This window comes from Danio rerio, chromosome 1 (genome assembly GCF_052040795.2).
Source record: "Danio rerio strain M-AB ecotype USA chromosome 1, GRCz13ab, whole genome shotgun sequence".
Classification (NCBI taxonomy): Eukaryota; Metazoa; Chordata; class Actinopteri; order Cypriniformes; family Danionidae; genus Danio; species Danio rerio.
The window spans coordinates 36,028,464-36,049,972 of record NC_141021.1 but is presented as its reverse complement, the minus strand read 5'-3'; the positions used below and the strand labels follow the sequence as shown (position 1 = coordinate 36,049,972).

At 37.2% G+C, this 21,509-nt stretch overlaps 1 protein-coding gene across 1 annotated transcript; it reads left to right on the top strand.

The window, feature by feature from the left end:
- The first annotated feature begins 12 nt into the window (after positions 1 to 12).
- gyg2 (glycogenin 2) lies at positions 13 to 16,919 on the top strand. Its single transcript, NM_001145576.3, is given in 9 exon segments — positions 13 to 179; positions 2,502 to 2,640; positions 2,837 to 3,011; positions 5,337 to 5,499; positions 8,812 to 8,938; positions 9,079 to 9,298; positions 11,403 to 11,555; positions 13,976 to 14,095; positions 15,537 to 16,919. Coding segments are annotated over 9 exon segments (1,230 nt in total). The 5' UTR covers positions 13 to 172; the 3' UTR covers positions 15,663 to 16,919.
- Positions 16,920 to 21,509: the final 4,590 nt, after the last annotated feature.

Here is a 21,509-nt window from a genome sequence, read left to right as displayed (position 1 = left end):
AGCTTTTTTTCCACTGTCCGTGAACTACATATGAGGACGCTCTGCTGTTGAAAGACTTCTCACAGCTCTACTATGATTTAGTCATTTAATTTAAATACTGCAATATTTACTTACTAGAAATTGTACCGTACAGGTTTCTTCATCTCCAAGAAGAACGCGAAAAAAACTAGAAATGGCCGGTAAGTGGATTATTCCCGTTTTGTTTATGACCAAATGTCAAAAACAAGCTTGAAATATGTGTAGATTCATAACCAAGATCTCTTATAGACTATTACTGTAAATAGGTAAAAAGTCTGGTAATGTGATTTTACTCAATAGCAAACCTGTTTTTAACTGAAAATGGTGGTTTGAACCAAATTGATATTCCAAGCTGTGCTGTCAAATAATAGTAATAGCCTAGGATGTCATGCCTGTTGAACCAATCCACGTTCAATCACTGACAGTGAAGGGTCATACAAAGCTTTGTCACTGACATAGAGGACGACAAAAAGTGGGTCAGGAAAACAAATGTGTTGATTTGTTGTGCATATCAGTAACCAGATCACAGTGCAAGGTGAATATGTGATGGTTCACAGAGTTAAACATGAGACCTTGGATGCTTTTGATACTTTCCTGGTACTGTCAATCAAAACGTTTTGACACACATGGTTGTTTTTCTTTATTATTATTATTATTATTATTATTATTATTATTATTATTATTTATTGTATTACTATTATTGTTTAAATGTCACAATCATTCTAGACAAAGACTATATATATGTATGTATGTATGTATGTATGTATGTATGTATGTGTGTGTATATATATATATATATATATATATATATATATATATATATATATATATATATATATATATATATATATATATATATATATATATATATATAAACACACACATACACACACAAATATACAATTAAAGTCAGAATTATTAGCCCTTTGATTTTCTTTTTTTCTTTCTTTCTTTAAATATTTTCGAAATTATGTTTAACAGAGCAAGGAGAAAGTCTTATTTGTTTTAGTTCAACTAGAATAAAAGCAGTTTTTAGCGTTTTAAACATCATTTTAAGGACATAAATGTTAGCCCCTTTAAACTATATATATATATATATATATATATATATTTGACTGTCTACAGAACAAACCATCGATATACAATAACTTGTCTAATCACCCTAACCTAATGGTGACCCAGAAAAGAGCTTTTACACTACATTTTTGCATATTGCTAATAAATTGTAAAATTACAAATAAAACAATAAGTACACATTGAATTGAAAGAGTTTCAGCAGGTTTAAATCGGCATATGTTTTATGCAGCGAATGCCCTTGCAGCCACAAACATATACACTCTAATACACTCTCACATTCAGACACACTTATACACTAAGGCCAATTTAGTTTAGGATCTTTTTTATTTTTTTATTATTTATTTTTACAAATTTTCTTTGTTTGTTTTGTTTAGGTAGACATTGTTCATATTGTTGCAAAATATCTATTAAATATCTTAAAAAATATAACATAAATATCATTATTGTAGATACGCAGATGTGCAATCAAATACAGTATATCACTAGTTGTAAATTAAGGTTTCATGTTATACATTGTAATTTTTGGGAATTAATTTGGCTATTGAATGTGATCGTCAATCTTATAAATCACTGAACTTTGTGTGTTTAGCACAAGATTAAGAACTAAAGTTGAACTGACAACCAAATGTTTTTGTCAGAGGGCCTATGAATATTGACTTTTCTAATCTTATTTAATAGCTTGTTTTGAAACTTTAACTTGTGGAATGATGAATTAAGACATTATCTCCAAGAGCCTTATCCAAAATTAAAATGTAAATCTGAGCTGTTTTTTTTTTTTTTTTTTTTAATGCAGCAAAATAAAAATGAGTGCAAAAACAAAAATGTAGTCAAACTGGTCCAATGCATATACAGTGCTTAGCATAAATAAGTTCTCCGTCCGCAGATTTATCTTTTAAAATATTATTTTCTACATGTATAAGCAATATTTTCTATGCATATACATTATATATAGTCAGTAACAAAGCCAAACCTGGAGCTAATCTAACAAACAAAAACTTTAGATAATTGAACAAAAATGTGTACACCCAAATGAATATGTAAGGGAAAGTTTTAAATAAAATTCTAAAAAAAGAGGACAAATTAAGAGAAACAAACAAACAAAAAAAAAAAAAAATACACAATTTCATTGAACATTTGCAGTGTGCAAATTTTATTCCCATTTTTGTTAGAATATGAATGTATTATTTTTCTTTGTCCAAAGATTTTAGGTGATCAAGCTATTATTTTAATGACTATAACTATGACTTCATAAAACTCTTTTGTTAAATTGTACCAAAATATATAATCTATATTCACTGAGTAATGGCTAAACATATTAATTTTCAAAAAGGTGGAGTATTTATTAATGCTGAACATTCTATATGCTCTCTTTTCTTATTTCTGCCTTGTATTTTATCTTCTCTTAGAGACTCAGGCTTTTGTGACTCTGGCCACTACAGATGCCTATAGCATGGGATGTATAGTAGTAGGCAAAAGTTTGCGCAGACATGGAACGTCAAGGAAGATAGTGGTGATGGTTTCCCCCGATGTTTCTAGATCAGCCAGGTGAGAGAAGAACTTACCTCCATCATTCATTGTAAAATAACAGTAAGATGTTCCGTACAGAAGAGCAATTAAAAGTAATTGAGCTCCTTTTGTACATTTGACTTTTACAATGTGGCTTTCTTAAATGTAATACTTAAGTCACTTCCAATCTGTCTTTGTCTTTAACTTCTTTGCCTCATTCGATGTGTTTGTCTAGATTGGCTCTGGAGGACATTTTTGATGAGGTTTTTGTAGTTGATGTGTTGGATAGTAAAGACAAGGCTCATCTCGCCTGGCTGGGACGTCCTGAATTGGGGGTCACCTTCACCAAACTACACTGCTGGACCCTTACGCAGTACAGCAAGTGTGTGTTCTTGGATGCAGACACACTTGTGAGTACTTAATAAATATCACAGTTACAGTTGAAATCAGAATTATCAGCCTCTCTGAATTATTAGCCCCCTGTTTATTTCCCCCAATTTTAGTTTAAAGGAGAGAAGTTTTTTTTAACACATTTCTAAACATAATATTTTCAATCAACTCATTTATATTAACTGATTTATTTTATCTTTGCCATGACGACAGTAAATAATATTTTACTAGATATGTTTCAAGACATTTAAAGTGACATTTAAAGGCTTAACTCAGTTATTTGTTTAACTAGGTAAGATAGGGTAATTAGGCAAGTTATTGTATAATGTTCTGTAGACTATTGAAAAAATATATAGCTTAAAGGGGCTAATAAAAAAAATAAAAAATAAATAAATAAATATAAACTGCTTTTAATCTAGTCAAAATAAAGGCTTTGTCAAAAAGAAAAATATTATCAGACATGCTGTGAACATTTCCTTGCTCTGTTAAACATCATTTGGGAAATATTTTGAAAAGAAAAAAAAAATTAAAGGGGGTTTAATAATTTTGATTTTAACTGTATGTCAGATCAAAGTAAAGATGCAAGTAATTTTTTTTTCTTTGTGTACAAAATTATTGTTATGTTTATTTTGAACAAGAATAATTATTGTCATTATAAACAATTCACGGCGCAGCATTTCTATTATTTGTTTATTAAATTATTTAAATGTTCAAACAATTAAATTTATAAATATATTTAGTTTTGTGGTAAAAAAAATTGGGCACCCCTCTGTGGCTGCAAAGTGAAGTGCTCTTCCTTTGTAAAAGATCACAGTGAAATTCAGTTTCTAGAGAAAGTTAAATAATGTTGTGTTTTTCTGACAGAAATGAGTAGTGTAGCAGTATTGAGACGTGTGAAATTAAATTGAAACTGAAAAATAGGATATGCAATAGTTTGAGCACCCACTCTTTTGTGTGCATTTTAAAACCTGTAGTCACTTATTGCTGAATGATTACAACACAAACTATATTTGAGTTACTCAGTGAACCTTGACAATCCTAACACCGGTGAAACAATGATGAAAAAAGGATATGTAAGATAGCTGATTGCTGGTTGTGCCTCTCCCTATTGTTAACCAGAAAATAGCAACATGGGAACCTCAAAAGAACTTCTTAATGACCCAAAATAATTGATTAAAATGAATTAGAAGAAAGATGCAAAAAGCTATCTCAAAGGTTTAAAGTCTCCATCTCCACAGTCAGAAATATAATAAGAAAATGGAAGGCCACAAGAACAGTTCTTGTGAAGGAAGGATGTGCTGGACCAAGAAAAATATCTGAAAGGCAAAGGTGAAGCATGACCTATAAAGAGCGCAACATCTTGCTGCTAATAATGTCATTATAGATTGTGTCACAATCCAGCAAACTCTTCACCAAGGACAGATCAATAGAACGTGATGAAGAAGACTTTTCTGCATTCTGCCAACAAGAAGAGTCATTTAAAGTATTCAAAGGCTTATCTGGACAAGCTTGAATTATTTTGGAAAAATATACTGTGGAAAAACAGCACAGCTTTCCAGGACTTGCTCCCTACTGTAAAATATGGTGGAGGGTCCATCATGCTGTGGGAATCTGTGGCAAACACAGGTACTTGAAACCTTGTCATGTTGTATGAAGTCCACCCAATAATAGCAGATTCTGAAGAACAATTTTCAGGAATCAGTCAGAAGTTATTGCAGGGTTGGATGTTTCAGCAGGACAATGACCCAGTCCCTATACTTGAACATCATCGAAAATCTATGGATTGATTTGAAAAGTTTGATTTCACACTCGGCTCCCGTGAACCCTAACTGAACTAGAGAAATTCTGCAAGGAAGACTGGTCCAAAATTCCATCAGCAAGATTTCAGCAACTTATACTTGGCTTTGAAAAGCATCATCAGACTTATAATACAGTGGCTGTACAAAGGATTAATGTCATTTTTTGTCTGCTGGGGTGCCCAAATTTATGCACCCACTTGTTTTTGTTATGGCTTAAATTGCATTGCATCTGTTGATTAAATAGTCAGAACTGAAATGCCACTTTTTCAATATGTATAAAATTAATCCACATGAAATTGCTGATTTAAACAGACAGCAGGATATAGCTTACAATTATGAAAATTATCACGGGTGGCCAAACTTTTGCATAAAACTGTAATTGTAACATTTTTATGCTTTTTAATACTAATTTTCCACCTAGCACTCCTTTGCTGCACCTATAACCACACACCGTCAATACATTCTTAATCATCTGTTAATCACATGATCTTAATCAATTGAAACAGTAAGTGGAGTGGTCCTAAATTGTGTGTCATTGTGCTGTAGGTACTGTGTAATGTGGATGAGCTATTTGAATATGAAGAACTGTCTGCGGCACCTGATCCAGGATGGCCGGATTGCTTCAACACTGGTGTATTTGTGTTTCGGCCCTCCCTGAATACTCACACACAAATACTGGAACACGCCGCACAGCACGGCAGCTTTGATGGTGAGTCACTCAGTTATATTTAGCTTATATTACATTCAGATCTTTTAAGTTGGGGCTACATTGGTGGCGCTCAAAGTGTGTGGGAACTAATTAGCCTCAAAGGCTGCTTTGCCACATTAGTGTTTTTAATCTTCAGAAACAACAGGAGCATCACATTCACACTACCATTTAAAAGTTAAAATGACTTCTTTTTTAACAAGAGTTTATTAAATTTATTGAAATGAACAAGCCAGCATGTTTAGAAGGCTTCAACATATTTTTTTTCTGTTGGATTTATTCATCAAAGAATCTTTAAACAAATACAACAATTCCACAAAATATTAAAAATCCAATTTGTCAACACTGATAATAAAGAATAATACTTAAGGACCAATTACGCATATTAGAATACATTCCAAAGGATCATACAATGTCTTTAAATTCAGCCATCACATGATTAAATACATTTATTTTATTTTTGGTAAAATAAATGGAGATTTGGGGACTTCACAAATTAAGAAACTTTAAACAGGGGTGTATCTTTAATCACTCACTCACTCACTCACTCACTCACTCACTCACTCACTCACTCACTCACTCACTCACACTATGCGTCTATAGACAGGTCTACAACTCATGTATGCATTGCTTATTACACACACACAGGGATTTGCAGCAGCATAAAAACATCTTTAAACATGGAAAATGAAAGGATTGAAATGTAAAGGATTACTATTTGACTACAAAAAAAATATTAAAACTGCTACTTCCTTCCTTGCATTTTTCACCTCGGGGGGCTTTGGTAAAGTCTGTAAAGTCTGCTCCCATGCTTTAACCTCATGCACATGCAGATTCATTTCCTATCAAGTGATGCATTCCCACCATGTAAATAAGAAATGCACATGACTTCAACTGGCTTTAAAAGGGAATGGGAGATGGAATTCTGATAATGCAGGGTATGCCTAAAACACACTTATAACTCATTAAGAGCCTTTTATATAATTTATTTTACTTTATTTGCACTGGAATACAAAAATATTAGAATAAAACAGAAAAAAAGAAACCCTCTGCACATAAATTAATATGTGCAGAAAGAGGCAACAAGCCCCAAATAATCTAAATAATAATAATAATAAAAAGACTGACAAAACAATTGCATTACAACAAATGTTGCTGTACAGCAAGAAGGTCGCTGGTTCGAACCTCGGCTCAGTTGGCGCTTCTTATATGTTTCCCTGCATTCGCGTGGGTTTCCTCCACAGTCCAAAGACATGTGGTACAGGTTAGCTAGGTAGGGTAAATTGTACGTGTGTGTGAATGTTTCCCATACATGGGTTGCAGCTGGAAGGTCATCCGCTGTGTAAAAATGTGCTGAATAAGTTGGCAGTTCATTTTGTTGTGGCGACCCTGGATTAATAAAGGGACTAAACCGACAAGAAAATGAATGAATAATTGAGTAATAATACACACAAATGAAATGACAAAGTCACATACACACACAACTATAAAAAAATTAAATGATACATACAATTTTTACAAAATTACTGACCAACATTGAAGCGATTGCTTGTGCAATCCTCTTTAAATTAAAACCTGTTAAAGAGGAACATGTTTTTGTTGTATGGGGTAAATCATTCCATTATTTAATACCATAATTTAATAATTTCATAATTTAATCATGCTCCATGCATGCTGACCATTTTCCTGTTTTTAAATCATATTTGGGTAGTTTTCATTGTTTTCTAATCTGCATGTTCATGTTTTTTTTTTTTTTTTAGGTCTGAAAAAATTTATTTTTGATCTTATTTGCAGTTAGAATGAACATCTAAACTATGTATGACTTAATTCAATATATTTGTGTGTCAATGGATTTCCTTAAATGTGTGTAGGTTAAGTGCAATTGAATTGGCACCTGCGAGAATGATGTTGCTGCACAATCAGAGAGGCTGCAGTTTCAGGACTGCCTTTCTAGGGCCCTAGTTGAACAACATAGACAGCAAGCAAGGGGGTTAATCAAAAACGGCTTCGTATATGGCCCTACACCCCTAAACGCAACACTCACAGCAAATATGTCAATGTAATGTCAAAACACACAGTTAAGTATATTTTAAAATCCAGTCAACTTTATCAAATAAAATGAAAAAAAAGTGTAGTGAACTCAAAATTTACTGAAAGTTAATTCTACTCATTTGAAAAGAGTTTTAAACTCAGTGTTGAAGGTAATGACTTAATTAAATACCTCATTACTTCAACTTAAATGGAGTAAGTTCACAGTACTCATATAGATTAGTTTTTTAACTCAAATTGTTTGTAGCAATTGGTTTCTTCAAACGGTTTGAGTTACTGTTTACAGTACTTTGTTGGTTGAGTTCTCTTCATTTATTGGGTTTTACTGTGCTCAAATTGCTTCATTTACTTAAACAGTTGAAGTTCTCAGTACTCATTGGGATTAGTTTTTACTTAAAAGGGTTGTTACAATCAGTGTTCTGAAATGGTTTTAGTTACCTTAGCGTTTTGGGGTTTTACAGTGTGTAAATATAAAAGGTAATATAATATAATATTTTGCTGTATTTTACTCATACTGGACAGATCAGGACCAACAGGGTTGTAAAACCATCTGGGCTGTAGATCTGTCTGCTGCAGGTGTTCAGCCTTCACTATGTCATCCTATTGGGTGGATTAAGAAAAAATTCACTGCTAGTAACACATTCCTGCCTGAAACTGCAGCATGTTGTGACTGCAGCCTCCAGTTGTGCTGGAACTTACTACTGGCTTCTGTAGAGCATTTCATACTAGTCCCTTCTACTGGCAGAGAGTGAATTAGCATTTTATTCAGTCTGACAAATGTTTTTATGGGGTTGTGTTTTATGTAGCGTAGTCTCAAAAAAAATGTTTTATTTCATATTTTGAAATTTAAACTATTTAACCTAAATAAACAATTGCTCAAGCTTTGATTAAGGTGCAGTGGTTGCCTCTTGTTTTATTGAGAATATATTTTTCAGCCAAATAAACACCTACAGTAGTTCATGTTTTCAAATTTTCTTTCATTTTCTCTTATTTCTAGCTTATTAAAGAAGAAAGTAATTCAGTATCAAAATTGGAGATGGATTTTTTTTTACTCAGAGATGATACATATAGTATAAGAAACTAGTTTTTATATGGTAGAAGCATGTAGGTATGGAGGTCCACCCTATTTTTACCTAGGTCCACCCAATTAAACATGTCTGACCTCACCACTGCTTTAAAATAGCAAAAATGGATTCACTCGCTCATTTCAGGCACTTTAGATACTAATCTAAATGACATTAATAAACCACAATCTGTCGTGTACAGGGGGAGACCAGGGTCTTTTAAACACTTTCTTCAATGATTGGGCAGTAAAAGATATCAGGAAGCACCTGCCATTTGTGTACAACCTGACAGCCAGTGCTGTCTACACATATCTGCCAGCATTTCAGCAGTAAGTTTCCCTTAAACTCTTTACATGAGCATGCTAATAATTCTTGATGTTATTCATTTCTATACTGGTTGTTAACTACTCTTATATCTTACTTTATAAATTCAATAATATAGCCAAGAAATAATTTTGCATTTGCACAGGTATGGCCACCATGCAAAAATTGTCCATTTCTTGGGAGGAACCAAACCCTGGCATCTTCCATATGATCCACAGGCTGCCAATGAATCATCTTTTAGGGATTACAGCAAGAACTTTGAGCAATTCATCAATTTATGGTGGGTGGAGTATTATAGTCAAAGACAGACACGAGCTAAAATGGAGGACAACAATGAAGAGTCTAAAAGACTACATTTACTTCAGGTATTTAATAGTAGTGATACATACACTTTGCAACTATTTTTTCAAGTGACTTACACTGCATTCAGGGAATATATATATATATATATATATATATATATATATATATATATATATATATATATATATATATATATATATATATTTTATTTTATTTATTTTTTTTTTGATTGAATTATCCCTCGAAATTAGAAACCAAAATTGTAAACTATACCAAACATTAAAGTGATAGTTCACCAAAAAATAAAATGTTAGCATTCACTTACCCTTAAATTATTTTAACTAGTTTGAGTATCTTTCTTCTGTTGAACACAAAGGAAGATGTACTGAAGAATTTTAGAAACCTGAAACCATTGACTTATTTGTTTTTCCTACTATGAATGTTAGTGGTTACAGGTTTTTAAAATGTTTCAATATATCTTTTGTGTTCAACAATACAAAACAAAAAAAAAAGCTGAATTTTGTTTTAAAATTGGTTTGAAACAAGTCAAGGGTGAGTAAATGATGACAAGATTTTCATGTTTGTGTGAACTATCCCTTTAACAACATACTAATTATTCAGATAAAAAAAAAGTTTTGGTAACACTTTACAATAAGGTTCATTAGTTATTGCATTTACTAACATGAACTAATCATGAACAACACTTGTACAGCATTTATTAATCATAATTGAACATTTACTAATTCATTATTAACATCCAAGTCCATGCTTGTTAACATTAGTTAATGCACCATGAGTAAACATGAACAATGAACTACTGTATTTTCATTAAGTAACGTTAACTAACATGAACAAATACAGTCGTAGATGTATTGTTCATTGTTTGTTCATGTTAGTAAATGCATAAATTAACATTAACTAATGAACCTTATTGTAAAGTGTGACCAAAGTATTTCTGGGGAAAAAAGTAAACAGACAAAAACTCAATAACAAAAATGATGTGTCATGAAAATGATGTCTCAGACATTTTTCAGAGAAAGCGATTGTAAAGTTAGCAAGCCTTCACTAGGCAAGTGACATTCAAAACCTAAAATAAGTCAATTATTATTGAAAACACTGATCATTTGTGATTTATGACAAGTGCAGTGTGCATCTTTCTGACCCCTATAGTGTGGTGAACTCAGCAAAGATTAATGAAATTTGTTAATTTTTAAATTCAAATCATTTTCATATCGTAGTCTTTTATGTTTGGTTCTATTAATGTATTAATTTATTAAATGTATTACAGCTGTTTTGCATAGCCCTATGCGTTTTATTTATTTTATATGCAACTTTTATGGACATACTTTGAGCTCAGGTACATTCTGTTTGATCATTCTTGAGATGTTTCAGTAGCTTAATTGAAGTTTATCTGTGGTAAATTCAGTTGATTGGACATGATTTGAAAAGGCATACACCTGTCTATATAAGGTTGTAAGGTTGACAGTGCATGTCAAAGCACAAACCAAGCATGAAGACAAAAAAATAAATAAAAAATGTCTGTAGACCTCCAAAACAGGACTGCCCATTGAGCAAAGGCTTTGAATACTTATGTACATGTGATTTGTCAGGTATTTCATTTTTAATAAAAATCTTTTTTTTTTCCACATTGTCATTATGGGGCAGTGTGTGTAGAATTTTGAGGAAATAAATGAATTTAATCCATTTTGGAATAAGGCTGTAACATAAAAAATGTGGAAAAAGGAAGCGCTATGAATGCTTTCCCGATGCACTGTTGTTAAATCTAACTGAACAATGCATATTTTTAAAAAGGTTAATGGTTAATAATTATTTAACTAGCGCCAGTTTTGTGTTCATGTTTGTTTTTCCAAATTGAAGAACCAACTTTTTGTGCTAAAGTATTAGCCCTGTGTGCTATTAAAGAGTAGATGATGTTTGCAGCATGTCACTCAAAGATTATAAAAGTCAAATGGAATCCAACATGACTGTTCACACTGCGGTCACTTTGCAAAACATGAGAACAGTACTTAGTCAGTTACTTCTAAATTATGTTTTATTTATTTATTTATTTTTGGACATATAACATCTAGTATTGTCATACAAAAACATAATTAATCTGTCAGTCATTCATCATCATGTTTTTTTATTTATTTATTTATTTTTTAGTCAGCGCAGCAGTTTGTTCCCCCACAGACGCATCATTCTCCACCACAAAGCCAAAAGAAAAGCATTGAAGCCCAGCACACCGAACAGACACCTCTCCAAGATCTCTCTTTGGATTCACTGACAATAAGCTCCTCTAAAAAGCCTGAGGAAACAGTAAGTGGTATTGCAGGATCCATTGTTTATCCAGCGATGTGAAGGTTTAAGAATAAAAATGAGGAAGTGTGACAAATAAGCTTACGCAGTTCTGAGTCTCTCTGTGACTCAACTCCAACTCCTTTAAAAGTATCTCTTCCTCTGGGCTTTCAAACCAGTCTGTGACACACCCAACAGTGACTCACACACAACACAAAGACAACACTAACCCGTTCACATGACTGCCAAACACACAGAGCGCTGTTTATAATGCAAGCACACAAGATATTGAAGAGAGTTTCTGATTTAACAAAAGGATGATATTAATATTGTTATATAATAGGATTATTCATAGGTCAACATTTACTAATGCATTATTTTAATACAAATTCATGCTTGTAAGTTAGAAAGGCGTTATTCTGCAGAAACAACCATTCAGGGGTGCGTTTCCCAAAAAACGATGTAATCCGCGGCTGGACTATCAAAGTATGATGCATTGTTTGGGAAAAGAATGATGTAGTGATGAGTGGTTTCTCTGTCGCAAATCTGTCGTTTGAATGATACTCTTAACAGGGTTGTAACAACTTTTTTAGAGAAGAACTCCATAATTTTTTGTGCAATTTTTATTGTTTTAAACGCACACGCATAAAAAAGTCCAATATTACTTTTGGTAAAAAACATGCACTCGCTTTCCATATTAATTGAAATATATGTAAACGGCACACATAGGGCCTAAGATTCCTTTACAAATATTCTTCAGAATAGGCCATATTCTATTCTAAAATATAAAATCATTTACAATATCTAACACGTATTGTAATATATAGCAATAAATACATAAATAAATAAATAAATAAATAAATAAGGCTATTTATTAAGAAATGAGATTTAATATTTATTATTTATTAGGAAATGATTATTTCTTTTTTAATTTGACACATGCAAACCACTGCAGAAATGTTCTAACCAACAGGCCCATGTTATAAACAGTACAAATACTTGATAAATAACCCACTATAAATTTAAATGATTGCCATATGCTGTTTTTTTTTTTTGTTTGTTTGTTTTCACAAGCTTTGGAAAGTAACAAATTCTGCTTTAAAATAATAGGTCACCTATAGCTTTCGTCATGAGCCATGGCTGTGTTCAAAATGACATCAATGTTTTCAAAATGCACAGTGAAGGGAGTGCATTTGTAGTCATGAAGATCACTAAAACTGTAATGTAAAAAAAAATCTTTTAAACTAAATTACACCTGCGTGATGACTTTAATGCTTTTTTTTTTTAATCAATGCAAATTTGAAAGTTAGAATGATCTAAACGAATAGGGGGATAACTGGGAATAGAACACAGCCAGGAACTATGTTTTAACTAAAGGTCCAGAAGTGTTGTTGCAAGCATACAAGTTTGTGATGCAGCTTGCGAATGTTCATTGGAATGATGAATTTGGGGAATGCCAAATCAATGAACTATGTTTGTTACAATGGAACTTGCGACTTTAGTTGGTGATGGTTTTCGGAAATGCAGCCCAGGATCTTATTACACCGCTACATCACAAAACATAAGAATAGACACAACAAAATTATCTGAGCCGTAATAGTTTAACTCTCTAATTAAATGCAAAATTACACTAACCTGCGCATTATTCAGTCAAAACTGGCCAAAGAGTCAAAAATGTAAAGCTGGCTGAATGGAGCATATACTAACCCACACTTTATTCATTCACAAGACTGAGCCAAATTGTCCAAAACTAAAATGAAACAGTCAAGCAGATATGTATGAATGAGGATGTAAATAGATGGATGTGAATGTATTCACTGTTGGTCGCCTGAAAGTTCTTGGATGAACTTGTGTTATTCAGCGGTTGTTATCTCGGAATAAAATACAATAGGATTTTGTGACTAACCAGTCAGGATTGAGTATTGCAGATATTCATGAAATAACATTAAATTAATGTAATCAAATATTAATGAGCAACTGCATTTCCATTAACTAACATTAAGGGAACATGCAAACTGCACACAGAAATACCAACTGACAAAGGCAGTTGACCGAGGCTCGAATCAGCGACCTTCTTGCTGTGAGGCTACAGCACTATCTACTGCGCTACCGCGTCACCTGCTGATGAACTCATTATGATTAAAATTACTTAATACAAAATGGAGGAAAAAAAGCTACACTTAATCACACCAGTATGTTGATTTCTAATTAATTGCTATAAATAATTTGCAGTGTGCATTTAAAATTATTATACGTGGCTAAAGCAATGTAAAGAAATGTAAATTATATCCTGCCCACCCCACCTCTGAATCTTAATTTAGTTTTAATTCTGTTGCATAAATTGTGAATATACATGCAGTGCTTTTCATTTTCTTTTTCAAGATCTTTTTTATTCATTTATTTATTTATTGACTTATTTATCTGTCTGTCTGTCTTCTCAGAATATTCTCTTTGATGTTCTGTCTGCTGTGGAGACTGAAGAGGCTCTTGTTGTAAGCCCTTCATCTGAGCACACAGAACCAGAAGCTGATGAAGACTCTGCCGGAGCCACTGGAGAAGCAGTATGTTGGAAAATAAGCGGATTTACTTGGATCATAGAAAAAAAGTCACTGGATTTTGTTGTCGGTGATCTTTTTTTAAGTGATTAAAATACATCATATAAATTATCTTAGGTATGTTTTGCAACCGTGTTATAATGTCAATAAAAACAACCAACCAATAAACAAATAAATAAATTCATAATATATTTATTCATATGAATGTATTTTAGTATTAAGTCAATTAATGTGAATGTGGCATTCTTATGTGTGGCATAATTGTATATACATACAGTTGAGGTCAGATTATCCCACTTTGAAGTTTTATTTTCTTTAAAAAAAGATTTCCCTTTTTCAACAGAGCAAGGATATTTTCACATTATATCTGATAATATTTTTTTCTTATGAAGAAAGTCTTATTTGTTTTATTTCGGCTACAATAGAAGCAGTTATTTTATTTTTTTAATAACCATTTTATGGTAAAATATATTAGCCCCGTTAAGCTATATGCTAGTAATTTTCAATAGTCTACAGAACAAACCATCGCTATACAATAACTTGCCTAATTACCCTAACCTGCCTAGTTAACCTATAGTTAAGCCTTTAAATGTCACTTTAATCTTTATAGAAGTGTCTTGAAAAATATCTAGTCAAAAATTATTGAATGTCTGCATGTTAAAGAAAAAATAAATCAGTTATCAGAAATGGGTTATTAAAACTATTATGTTTAGAAATGTGTTGAATAAAATCTGCTCTCCATTAAACAGAAATTGGGGACAAAAATAAACAAGGGGCTTATTATTCAGGGTGGGTGGGTAATAATTCTGATTTCAATCGTATACGATTGAAATCAGAATTATTACCCACCCACCCTGAATAATAAGCCCCTTGTTTATTTTTATTGTATAATAAATATATAATACACACACACACACACAAATAATATATATATGTGTGTGCGTGTGTGTGTGTGTGTGTGTGTGTGTGTGTGTGTGTGTGTGTGTGTGTGTGTGTGTGTGTGTGTGTGTGTTTGTGTGTCTGAAGCATGACCAAAGTGAGTTTATAAACTTAAATATTTTTATAAATATGCCCCATTCACATTAGTATTAATATTATTCTAAAAACCAATTAATTAAAACATTATTTATGTTAAATATTCACTGTAAATATTACAAAGCAACCTTTTCTTGTTTTATTTTACTTTTTATTTAAAACTGACTGATTTTAAACGGCTAAATAATAATAACTGATAATATTTATAATTTGAGATAAAGATTTCGCTTGCAAATATCAGTGCGTTTGTGTATGCTGCCATCTAATGGCAACAGTTTAGAGCAATTTTTAGACTTGCCTTTGCAGTCATAATGAATGCACCAGTGTTTCCCCCAGAACTACACATCAGTTTAAATTTGATATGTTTCTTGTAACTAAAGTTGTATTTGATCATAAGACTCTTTCATTGCAGGCGGCAGCAGAAGCAGAGCAGGAGGATCTGCAGCATCGACTGATGTGGGAAGCAGGACACATTGATTATATGGGCAAAGACGCCTTCGACAACATCAAGAAGAAGCTTGATCTGTTCCTCGATTAATTATGTGTTGAATTGCTGCATATAACGCACACTATTTCTGTTCGTACTGTATGTGTATCAACATCTCAACTGTTACATTTTCATCACATATATAATATAATATAATATAATATAATATAATATAATATAATATAATATAATATAATATAATATAATTAATATCATAATTTAACCTACCTCTGAATAATACTTAACTGGATGATATAAAATATGCTGTGACCTTTTATTTGCAGTTTTATGAAAGTGAGAAAATGTTGGCTAAAAAAAAAAAAAAAAAAAATACATACTTTTAGGCATTTATTTTTTCAAACTTTATTAGCTAGTATCTATTAATTTGTATTAGGTTTTTTTTTTCCTGCATTGAGCCATAAACCTCCACTTCAGCTCAACTTGTATAAACTAGAATTTTATACAAATACAGAATTTTAGCACTTGTTTTCACAGAATTCCCTATTTTATTTATATTCTGGTGAAAGTTTTATTATAGACCACTATTGTCCAATGACCAGTTAACTAAAATTGTGTCTTATTATATTATCCTCTATAATATATGTATGCAAAAATTATTGTAACATAACCTCATAAGTTTAAACAATTTGTCTAGTTTTAAGATCTGTAAGAGGACAAACTTAGATAAGAAGAGAAACATTTTTTTTTTCATTGTGAACTAAACAAATTTAATTTCCACCACATCTCAACATACTGCTTTTATTTCAAAATGAAATAAATTATGGCAGTCAACCCTTGTCTAAGATCATTTTTGTATCTAGTTTAACCAGTCTTTCCACAATATATATATATATATATATATATATATATATATATATATATATATATATATATATATATATATATATATATATATAATTATAGATTTGTAAATAAATAAATTAGTTGTAAGCTGAATTGTAAACCTGTCACACTCTAAAATTTAATGTTAATTTGGTTAAGAGCTTTTTAGAAAATAAAACTGAATTTGTATATTAAATAGAGCATGAACTTATACATTGTGAATACACTTTTATCGTGTGAAGAGAACTTTTTAAATATATAAATATATATTTTTTAAATGTGTGTGGTGATGGAAATAACAGTGGTGGAAATGACTATTCAACAGTTTATTGTGAAAAAAATGAAAAACAGCTTCACCGATTACCTTTGAATTGATACTAACCTTTCATGTACAAAACACTCTTATTTATCTTAATTTTGTTTGGTTTTTAAAAACATCTACAAAGGTACAGCATGTTTGGAAATGACGTAAAATAAATGTATTTCCTTATCAAGCAATATTTATCTTCATTTTCATTTACTTGTTGTTAATAAAAATTCAATTAAATTAAACTAATTAAATTAAACTAATTAAATTAAATTAAATTAACCATGTTCTCAGATGGCACTGTTTATTTTCATAAAAAAACACCTAAATAATCTTTCACACCAAACTTTTTAAAGTGACGTTACAGTGTTGTGGAGGAAATGACACTGATACTGTGCAAAAATAATATTGATAATAATCTCACATTACTAACTATAAGATATTTAAATTATTTAACAAGTGCATAATTAGAATACATTAATAGTTACCAGATAAATAATCATTTAAATTGTTATTCTCATTTTTGAAGTTTTAAAACCTGGGTGTGCAACAAGGTGAAAACAGTGATTCCCCTTCGGTTGGGGAACTTCAGTGCCATGAATGGGAGGATTCGGATCAGAAGCCGCTTATCTGGAGAGTATTGAACGGGCCAATGAATGAAATTAATTGGCAGCGTAAGCTTGCGCAGGTGTGCGACATCTGCAATCATCTCAGCATATAAGCACACCTGAAGCCAGCAGACGCCATCCTTTTCGCTTCAGATCCTTTCTGAGTGAGTCGATGAGGGTTACTCTTGCTGATCAGCACTTCAGAGCGAACGAGTGTGTCTCCCGGTCCAGAGTGGGTCTTCGCGGTGGCAGACGGTCGAGCTGGGTTACTCCCTTGCCTGCGGTTCTTTGGGTCCGGTCCTCCAGAGCGGTGCGTATAGTTGCAACTTTCCTAAAAGAGCAACACAGTCGTGCAGCACGTCCTTTTCAGGATGGCGCTCCGACTGTGCGTTTCTGGATGCGGGGGTTTCCTGTCTCCGGATGATGGACACGATCACTGCATTGCATGTTTGGGGGTCCAGCATGTTAATGCGGTGCTCGCGGGCGGTTCATGTCGTCATTGCGATGCCATGACCGTTGCACAGCTAAGATCGCGGCTAACTTTCGCAAGAGAGCGAGCCACCCCAGTTGCCTCCTGTTCTAAAAAAGCAGCGGGCGCTCGGGCAGATCTGAGGGTTTCAGCGGGAGCTAATCCGCCGCCCACGGGCTCGCGGACCTCTCGCTCCTCACGGCGCTCCATCCAAGCTTCGGGTGGTGAGAGTGATCCGTCTAACCAGATGGTAGCTCTCACACTCGCTGACACCGGAGATCAGATGTCCTCCGCGGCATCGGAGGGTGGGCTTTCACTGTCCGACGAAGATCCGGACCCGCTCGCCCCCTCCGGGCAGGTGAGCGCTGTCAAATCGGATCCTGAAGCGGACATGTTAGCCGTGCTTTCCCGGGCTGCTTCGGCCGTGGGGTTGGAGATGGTTTATCCCCCAGCTCCGCGGCCGGACCGACTAGATGGGTGCTACGTAGAGGACCAGAAGGCGAAGCCTTCGAAGCCTCTCGTCCCCTTCTTCCCGGAAGTGCACAGTAGGCTCACGCAGTCCTGGAGGGCACCTTTCTCTGCCCGTGCTGCGAGTGCCTCCGCCCTCACCGCCCTTGACGGCGGAGCTGCCAGGGGGTATGAGGCGATCCCGTCAGTGGAGCGCGCTATCGCGGTCAATCTTTGTCCGCGCGGCGCCTCTACGTGGCGGGGTTTGCCCCGCCTCCCGTCCAAAGCCTGTAGGTTGTCTGCCTCCCTCGGAGCCAGAGCTTATAAGGCTGCGGGCCAGGCTGCTTCTGCTTTGCACGCGATGGCCACCTACCAGCGCTACCAAGCGCAGGCGCTGGCCGAGCTGCACGAGGGCGGGTCCAACCCAAGCTTATTACATGAGCTGCGCACCGCGACCGACTATGCTCTTCGGACTACTAAGTCCGCCGCGTGTGCGCTGGGGAGGACGATGTCCACACTTGTGGTTCAGGAACGCCACCTCTGGCTAAACCTGGCCGATATGCGCGACGTTGACAAAGTTCGCTTTCTTGACTCGCCCATATCCCAGGCTGGCCTGTTCGGCGACACCGTCGGTGAATTCACCCAGGAATTCAAGGCGGTGAAAGAGCAGTCGGATGCGATGGGCAATGTCATCTATCGGCGTGGCCGTAAGCCCGCTCCGCCCGCCGAGCCATCCACCTCCGCTGTTCCTCGCCGAGGGCGCCCGCCAACGAGTGCTGCCCCGCCCCCGCCTGCGCCTCCGGCCAAGCGGGCGCGGCGTTCACCTCGAAAGCAGGCAGCCCCTCCTGCCCAGGGCGCCGTTAAGTCCGGTAAACGGACCGCGAAGCGTCCCTGAGACAGGCCATCCGGAGAAGAGGAAACTTGCTCTTTCCCCGCTGGAGGGCGGGGCCCCGATAACAACGGTACTTTTCAGTGCCACCAAAACATCAGTAAAAGAGCACTTTTTCCCTTCCCCGGATGTGACTGCACGAGTTCTGCCAGTCCGGGACGCGCTGCCTTCCGGCTCGCAGACTCTACGTGCTTCGCCAGTGGCTCACGAGCGCTGGGGGGACGGTCTCCCTTCCCTCAGCCCTCCAGCCCCCTCTCCGGAGTCAGGGTGCGGAGCCAGAGCGAATCGCTCTCCTCCAGCTTTTCCGCGGGACCCTCGTGCTTCCCGGATCAGCACACCCACTCCGCGCTGCCCCACCGCTGGTACGTCAGCGATTGTAGCGATGACTCCATTAGCGAGGGCTCTGCCTGCCTGGTTAGCGCGGGCCAGCCCCTCGCGGTGGCTCATACGCACAATCAGACTCGGTTACGCGATTCAGTTCGCGAAACGGCCCCCCAAGTTTACGGGCGTGTATTTCTCCAGGGTCAACCCCCTGTCCGCCCCTGTCTTGCGAGAGGAGATTGCTGCCCTCCTGGCGAAGGGTGCAATCGAGCCGGTTCCTCCAGCCGAGATGGAGAGTGGGTTTTACAGCCCATACTTCATCGTACCCAAAAAGAGCGGTGGGTCACGGCCAATCCTAGATCTGCGCGTTTTGAACCGCTGTCTGCACAAGCTGCCGTTCAGAATGCTCACGCAGAGGCGCATTCTCCAATGCGTTCGTCCTCGGGATTGGTTTGCAGCCATAGACCTGAAGGACGCGTATTTCCATGTCTCCATTCTTCCACGCCACCGCCAATTTCTGCGGTTTGCGTTCGAGGGTCGAGCGTGGCAGTACAAGGTCCTCCCCTTCGGGCTCTCTCTGTCTCCGCGGGTCTTCACCAAACTCGCGGAGGGTGCCCTAGCGCCCCTTCGGCTCGCGGGCATTCGCATACTCAATTATCTCGACGACTGGCTGATTTTAGCCCACTCGCGGGAGCAATTGATTATGCACAGGGACGAGGTGCTTCGGCATCTCCGCCTACTGGGGCTTCAGGTCAACCGAGAAAAGAGCAAACTCGCCCCCGTGCAGAGGATTTCTTTTCTCGGGATGGAGCTGGACTCGATCACCATGGTAGCGCACCTCTCCGAGGAACGCGCTCGCCTGTTGCTGAACTGTCTGAGGGAGCTCGACAGCAAACTAGTGGTCCCACTGAAGTTCTTTCAGAGGCTCCTGGGGCATATGGCATCCGCAGCCGCCGTCACGCCGCTCGGGTTGCTCCATATGAGACCACTTCAGCACTGGCTTCACGATCGGGTCCCCAGACGCGCATGGCACGCGGGCACACACCGGGTCTCGGTTACTGCGCTGTGTCGCCGCGCCCTCAGCCCTTGGAACGACCCCTCGTTCCTACAGGCCGGTGTGCCTCTAGGACAGGCGTCCAGCCATGTTGTTGTTTCAACAGACGCTTCCAACACGGGTTGGGGGGCCGTGTGTCGCGGGCATGCGGCTGCGGGCCTCTGGAAGGGTGCCCAGCTGCATTGGCATATCAATCGCCTAGAGCTGTTGGCAGTGTTCCTCGCTCTCCACCGCTTTTTACCGGTGCTGGAGCGGCAACACGTGCTGGTCAGGACGGACAGTACGGCGGCGGCGGCGTATATCAACCGCATGGGGGGTATGCGCTCTCGCCGCATGTCTCAGCTCGCCCGCCGTCTGCTCCTCTGGAGTCACCCGCGGCTGAAATCGCTGCGCGCCATTCACGTCCCAGGCACGCTCAATCGTGCAGCCGATGCGCTCTCACGACAGCTGTTACGCCCTGGAGAATGGAGACTCCACCCCGAGTCTGTTCAGCTGATATGGGCGCGATTCGGGGAGGCCCAGATCGATCTGTTTGCTTCCCCCGAGAACGCTCACTGCCAGTTGTTTTTTTCCCTGACCGAGGGCTTTCTCGGCACGGATGCACTGGCCCACAGCTGGCCTCGGGGCATGCGCAAGTATGCGTTTCCCCCAGTGAGCCTGCTCGCGCAGTTTCTGTGCAAGGTCAGGGAGGACGAGGAACAGGTTCTGCTAGTTGCGCCCCTTTGGCCCAACCGGACCTGGATATCAGAGCTCTCACTCCTCGCGACGGCCCTCCCCTGGCGGATCCCTTTGAGAGAGGACCTACTCTCTCAGGGACAGGGCACCATCTGGCACCCTCGCCCCGATCTTTGGAACCTCCACGTGTGGTCCCTAGACGCGAGGAAGACTTAGGTAACCTACCGACTGCGGTGGTTAATACCATCACTCAGGCTAGAGCCCCCTCCACGAGGCGCGCCTACG